The sequence below is a fragment of the Adiantum capillus-veneris genome, chromosome 6 (genome assembly GCF_014529385.1).
Source record: "Adiantum capillus-veneris isolate H3 chromosome 6, ASM1452938v2, whole genome shotgun sequence".
Taxonomy (NCBI): domain Eukaryota; kingdom Viridiplantae; phylum Streptophyta; class Polypodiopsida; order Polypodiales; family Pteridaceae; genus Adiantum; species Adiantum capillus-veneris.
Window position 1 is genome coordinate 111202307 of NC_140936.1, and position 7537 is coordinate 111209843.

The 7537-nt window shown below is 39.7% G+C and overlaps 2 protein-coding genes across 2 annotated transcripts; both read left to right on the forward strand.

The window, feature by feature from the left end:
* The first annotated feature begins 418 nt into the window (after positions 1-418).
* LOC147456089 (uncharacterized) lies at positions 419-3164 on the forward strand. The gene is made up of 6 exons (XM_086513806.1): positions 419-1116; positions 1224-1545; positions 1642-1936; positions 2038-2140; positions 2390-2654; positions 2799-3164. Exons 1-6 carry the CDS (start codon positions 419-421, stop codon positions 3162-3164), a joined length of 2049 nt encoding a protein of 682 aa, XP_086369932.1.
* A 21-nt stretch (positions 3165-3185) lies between these two features.
* LOC147456090 (uncharacterized) lies at positions 3186-3509 on the forward strand. The gene has a single exon (XM_086513807.1). It carries the CDS (start codon positions 3186-3188, stop codon positions 3507-3509), a length of 324 nt encoding a protein of 107 aa, XP_086369933.1.
* Positions 3510-7537: the final 4028 nt, after the last annotated feature.

Sequence of the window (7537 nt, forward strand, 5' to 3'; positions counted from 1 at the left end):
AGCCCCCATCAGTACCTTGCCTTCCGCAACAAATGACCATGGTCATGGTAGGAGTCCTTCCACATTCGTGGAGGGTTGTGTCGATGGTGATGTTTATGTTCCACAAGCCCCTCTGCAAACTGGCATGCAAGGAAAAGGATGAAGACAACACACTCTTTCATGTTTGGATGCGACAAGAAGATATCTTCGACAACGGGCAAGGTAACACACCTCCAGCATAAGAGAGAAACGCCATCAACATGACGGTCACTTCTGCCCTCTCATAGACACACAAAAGGAGGAGCAAGCCCCTTATGTTCATGACACATCACTTGGAGGCATTGCTTGCATTTTACATGCCTATCCCTATATACAAGGGGTTCACCCTTCCATGCTGCCATTGACACATGTCTCATTGCATACAAATCATACAGGAACCATGTCCTCCTCCTGTGAGTTTTGTGGTGCACGTCTTTGGCCGTGTGAAATGAAGAATGAACATATGCCATCCACAGGAAGATATTGTTGCAAAGGTGGGAAAGTATCTCTCTTTGCTCTTGCAGAACCACCATATGTATTGGAGAGGCTACTCAATAATAGTGATGCTTTGAGTAGGTCTTTTAGAAGAAACATCAGGAGTTACAACAGTGTGATGGCATTTGCATCTCTTGGAGCTACTATTGATGAGACATTGATGGGTAGGTCTGGTGCATATTGCTTTCATGTACATGGGAGTTTGTATCATCGAATTGGTTCTTTGGCGCCACATGAAGAAGGGGTGCCAAAATTTTCACAGATGTATGTATATGATACTGAGCACGAGGTTCAAAATCGTATGAGTTCCTTGGATGGTTTGGATTTTTCCACTCTTGAAGCATTGTCAATGATGATGCGATCATGTAATCCATATGCCAATGCCTTCTACAATGTTGGTAGAATGTTGCGTGATAGCCCTGGTGTGGAGATCAAAATGACAATTTGTGAGAATAGAAATACTTCCAGGCAGTACTTGATACCTGTTGGCAATGAGGTTGCTGCAATTATGCTAGGTCAAGGGGAAGTACAAACAATTGGTCGTCGAGACATTGTGATACATTGTCAAGATGGAAGGTTGCAGAGAATTTTAAATCTACACAGGTCGTACATGCCACTACTATATGTTCTTTTGTTTCCACGGGAGAAGATGGATGACATGTCAAGATTCCTTATGCTAATGTGCATGGCCTTTTGGATGCCTTAGTTAGTCGACAATGTGTCACTCAACGAGAGTATTATGCATATCGGCTACAAGTTCGTGCTGATACAGAATCATGCTTGCTTCGCGGGGGTCATTTACTTCAGCAATTTATGGTCGATGCATATTGTGTCATCGAGGAGTGTATTCTTGCATTGGTTCGTAGAAATCAGCAGACGTTGAGGGTAGAATTGTACGCAGGCTTGGCTGACATGGTGCATTTGTCTGAGAGTGATGTTGTTCTTGGACGATCTGTGGGTCGAAGAATTGTCTTACCCTCATCTTTTATAGGCGGCCCTCGGCACATGTACCAATTATATCAAGATGCAATGGCAATTGTCCATGCAAAGGGAAAGCCAAACCTATTTATCACATTCACATGTAACCCTAAATGTCCAAAAATAAATGAGGCATTGCTTCCAGGACAGGTTTCTGTTGATCGACCAGACATAACCACTAGGGTTTTCTTCCTGAAACACTTGAGCATGATGAAGTACATCTTGAAGAAAGACATTTTTGGAAAAGTGGTGGCTTACATGTCTGTCGTGGAGTTCCAAAAGAGAGGCTTGCCACATTCTTATACATTATTGATTCTAGATCCTCGATGTAAGCCTCAATCAACATTTGACTATGACAAGATGGTTTGTGTAGAGCTGCCATATAAAAATCAGTTTCAAATGTTGCATGATATCATTATCAGTTGTAATATTCATGGCCCATGTGGTGAGCTCAATAGTTCATCACCTTGCATGGGTGGATGTATTTTGTGCATCCCTCTGCATGTGAATGATATTATGTCCATTTGCTTTTGACTATTTGTAAAGGATGCAAATCATTTGAGGATTTGCGTATTGTAAATGGCGTATTGTTCACAACATTCAAGGCAACATGCATCGCAAGAGGTATCTTGGAGGATGATGGGGAATGGTTTGGTTGCATGGAGGAAGCTTGCAGTACACATACAGGCTTGCAATTGAGACATTTGCTTGTGACCATTCTATTATTTTGTGAACCCTCCTCCCCTCATCTCTTATGGGAAAGATTTCGACATTTTTTGTCTGAGGACTACCAACACATGTTGGAGTCGAGATATGAGTCCTTGGATGGATGTGCACAGGTTGCTGAAGGATATGCGTTGAGAGATTTACATAACATTCTTGGTACATTTGGATGAAGTTTAACTGAATATCCTGGAATTCCAATGCCTGATGAGCGCTTTGTGACACGTAATGAAAACAACTTGCTTTTCCAAGAACAATGTTGTGATACAACACAAGAGCTATTTGTGTCACATGCAATGGAGCAAACTCTAAATGAAGATCAAAGGATTGCTTTTGAGATCGTTTTGCATGGATTGAGTCTTGATGGTGGGGCTACTTTTTTCCTAGATGGGCCTGCAGGGACTGGAAAAACTTATTTGTACAACTGTTTGTTGTCACGTGTACGTGTAGAAGGAGGAGTTGCATTGGCCACAACATCTTCTGGGATTTCAACATTGCTACTATGAAATGAACGCACCACACATTCCAGGTTCAAGATACCCTTGGAGCTCAATAGTTGTAGCACATGCAATATCCCTGTTCAGGGTCAGCTTGCTGAATTGCTTAGACTATGCAAGTTGATTGTGTGGGATGAAGCTCCTATGATGCATCGATATGCCTTTGAGGCTTTGGACAGGTCTTTGCAAGATATCATGTGCTCAAGAAGGCCATTTGGTGGAAAAGTGTTGTTTCTTGGGGGTGATTTTAGACAAATCTTACCAGTGGTGTTCAAGGGAGCAAGTGCTGACATTGTTGATGCTACACTTTGTCAATCACACTTATGGAATCATGTGAAGATCCTTAAATTGGCACATAACATGCGTGTGGGAGATGGTGACGTTGCAAATTCTGCCTACAGAGAATGGCTTATGGATGTAGGAAAGGGGACTTTGACAAGTGGTGATGAATAGAAGATGATGATTCCCCGTCACATGGTGCTTTCTTCGTCTCCGTTAGATGTATTGATAGGTTGCATTTATTCAAAATTGGATCAAGATGTGGGCCATGCAAAATACTTCAAAGAGCGAGCCATCCTTGCTCCCAAAAACTCAAATGTTGATATTCTCAATGCTAGGGCCCTGTACACAATGAAAGGTGATGTTGTGCAATACTTTAGTGCTGACTCTGTTGTGGAAAATTCTATGCAAGATTCATCCTTATACTCTGTGGAGTTTTTAAATGGGCTAAACATGGGTGGTGGATTTCCAACACATTGCTTGGAGTTAAAGATGAACGCCCCAATAATTCTACAATGAAATCTTGACCCAAGTCCAGGTCTATGCAATGGGACACGCTTGGTGTGCAAGGCATTTCATGCTAGAGTTTTGGAGGCAGAAGTTATTACAGGTACACGGGTTGGGACCATGGTTTTTATCCCTCGAATATGTTTTGTGCATTCTGGCACGAATTTGCCATTTGTTCTTAGACGAAGACAATTTCCAGTTAGATTGGCTTTTTGTATGACGATAAATAAGTCACAGGGCCAAAGCATTGTTGTGTTGGGGCTATCCTTGGTGACACAGGTCTTTAACTCATGGACAATTGTATGTTGCTTTATCACGCGTACGTTCACCTGTTGGAGTGAAGATTCTCCTACGTGACATTGATGTGAACGAAACAACTGCACTAACAACAAACATTGTGTATCATGAGATATTAAACAATACCATATGAATGCTCCAATCCTTCTTATCATTGTCTTCTTCTTCATAAAATATTTCATGAATCAATTTTCTACCTCTCTCCATACCATATACTAAACTATGTCATGTGAAGGTTTTGTTCCTTCCTCACATTGTCTGTTTTTTGGTTTCCATTTGGCTGTATAGATCATGGATCAGATTTCTTACATCTCCGAGGTTTCCTTTCTGTTAGATGTAGAAGATCATCCATACCCTGGTATGTTTTTGTCCATCATTAAGGCATTATGTGGAGACTTATTGTGTTCCTTTTGGGACCTTGATTTTTTAAAATTATTTTGAGCAGAGCCACGTTTTTGGTGCGCACCTTTGCCGCACGAAAAAATTGTTAGGACCATCCGAAAGCACTACAAGACCAGGTGTGTACGCGTGAAATCAGGAATTCACTTGCGTAAAGTAAGATTCATGGCTTTTTTGTTTCTTTTTGTGTTACGGACCTTACAAAGTTGCCATCTATTGATATTTTTACATTGCATATTTTGGCATACTCCTCTGATGTTGAGTACAGTGTCTACTCGGTAAGGAAGGAGTGTGTGTCTTCCCAAGATGAAGATGATGCTCACTGGTTTGCTAGATATGAAGGATACTCTGTTCCCAATGATTAAGAGTACCTCCAAAGTTCTAGGTTCTCTGAGTTAATCTACCAAATCTACTTGCCTAAACAGCTTGCATGTTTGGCCGTTCCATACGTAGATGCAATAACTGGTACGTGTAAATTGTTGGGTTTGGTGCTTCGACTATATTATTTAAAAAAAGTCTCCCTTTTTCACTACTTTCTTTTGTTAATCCAGGAGATAACTCAACCTTGGGATGGAAAAACTGTCCTTAATTTAGGAATGGAGAAACTCCCAGCCAATTGCCAATTGCACGATGAAGCGAGCTACGTTGATATTGCCTCTTAGATCATTTGTGGCACAATAGTGTCCTTAAACGAGTTTGTTTCTATGACAAACATATCATCAACTTCTCCATGTTTGTGATCCATTTTAGACAATGTACGTTGAATATTTGGATGTTTAGTTTGACTTTTCTAATTCTATGCAATAGAGTTTTTGAATTGTGGTTTGAGTTTGAGGGATCTAAGATAGTAGATTCATATCTTAGAGATTTTTGTTTAAGCACAACAATTCTATGCATTGATCCTCACATTTGTGAGAGGATAGGTTCCTATGTTGAGAGAGAGAGAGAGAGAGAGAGAGAGAGAGAGAGAGAGGGAGGTGATAAGAAAGAGAGAAAATCATGCATGTTTCTGGGAAGTGTGAGAAAAGTCACTTTGTGTCCTTCTTGAACTTGCACCTCTTATGCTTTGTGTAGATTATGTTTTTTTGGCATGATAAGATGTTATGTTTTTAATATTGTGCAAGGGATTGCTTCCTTCGTGGTAGTTAACACATAGTTCAGCTTTATATGCATTGTGATGTACTTTTTTAATGGTATAGCTATGGAAAACACTAATAACAATTCCATCGTTGAGACTGAGTCTGATGGTATTGAGTCCACTCCTCCAAGGCTTGCCAATGTTTGAGCGGCAAAGAGAAGTGCTCGATGTGTGGGATCCTCTTCTGTCAATCCTATGGTAAATGATGGGAATGACCAACTTATGGCTGCATTATGGGACTTCTTTTCCCGTAGTGAGTCTAGGCAATTGAACTTTGAAAGACACTTGGAAGCACTTTTGGAAGTGGCTCAACAAGCCAATGGCCAACAATTGTAGACCTTCGCAATGAGGTGCATTTATGTGCACAACGCTTCAATGGCGGAATGACCCACAATGAGGAACACCATTTCGACATGTTGGTGCGCATGGAGCAACAATTTGAATCAATTCAAAGCTCACACATGTCCAATAGGGAAATCCAGACCCAAATTGATGCACTTAAGGACCAGGTCCTTGATCTAGAAGGATAGGTCACACGGCTCGAGGTCGAACTGAATCGATTGAATGCGTTGATGACAAAGATGGCTCGAGCTTCTGATGCGCGTGCCATGTAGCAACGTTCAACCTTCGCTACTAGAAATAATTGAGGCACGTACTTTTGTGTGCTAATTTGATTCATTGTCTTGATGTACTAAAGCATACCTTGCTTTGAACTACGTTGGTAGGGTGAATTTGTTTTTATACTTGTGTTGCTTGATCTACATGGCATGAAGCCATTGAGTATACTTAAGTTAAGTTTTGAGACCTTGGTTGAGATGATATTTATGTCAAAGAAATATGAAGTACTACCTTTGTGGCTTGGGTACATAAGGTAGCATGTCGTTAGAAAAGATGCTTCAATCACTACGACTATGCTTAGCTATGTGAGCTTCAAGATTGAAATGAAATACTTCAAAGCTCGATAGATCCTAAGATATTTTTCCACTATCTAAATTTCATTGTGAAAATTACCTTTAGGTTTACAAGTAGAAATTGTGTTACTCCTTTGGATTTGGTTCACTTTTTGCACTCTCAAATAATTGAATAGAAATTGCTAGACCCATTGCAGACCATTGTATAAAACTTCGGACTGGGGTCATGCACACGAAACCACTTCAATTGGATATTTTATTGTATTGATGCATATGCATATGCTTGAAGTTCGTTTTCTCTTTGTAAACAACAAACTTCCTCCTTTAAAACCCTTTGCTTTGGAGATTATGGACCAGTTGGCCCCTGTTATGATGTGCATCCACAAAGGTTGTATAATGTAGAACTTGTGAAAGGTTCAAACAAGATGACATAGTTTGTGGGGTTTCATTTGCAAAATGGGTCATCGATGTATGATAGGTGTAGGAAATTTGGATATTATTGTAGTTATTATATATTGCTAATTGAAACTCCACCAAAGCATCCTGTACTGCTAACTATTTTGGTTGTTTACAGGGAGTTCTGATATTTTGCATTGAGTAGATAATGTAAATTATGAATAAAATCTTTTGGTGTTTGAAGGTTTATTGGTATTGCATTTGGCGTTATTTCTTTAAAAAAAAGGCATTAGAATCTTAAAACTAAGTGTTGCCTTCTATTTTAAGTTCTTGCATATGTGCGATATTTTTCATGTTTTTTTGTCTCATTATGTGGGAATGTTGAAATATTATGACTTATGTATACATAAACGAGTAGATTTGTGCGGCTCTGTATGCATGTCTGCGAGTGATCGAGAGTTAGGATTTTGTTACAAATTTAAGAGTTATAGTGGTATTATAAGTGTGCTCTTTTGGTTTGCACCAACATATGGGTCACATACTATAGTTGTTATGTTGATTCAATTCTCTTCGATTGTCATGAAAAACTGATGTTATGATGTTTCTTGGATGGGGTTGAAATGTTCTATTTATAGATGCCACGTCAAAGAATGCATTGGAGACTATCTACATTTAGTTGGATGCTTCATCATCCGCCATTTTATATCTATGGTAACATCTAAGTATATCGTTTATTAATTTTCAGCTTGGTGTTCAAACTGATAATTTTCTCATGTAGATCCACCTGGTTGGAGAGGCCCACTCACTACGCACGATGTAGTACACATTATTGAAAGCTTTGAAGTTGTTAGGTGAGGAACATCAGTGAAGCACAATGCTTTTTTATATTTTGTGTGGTT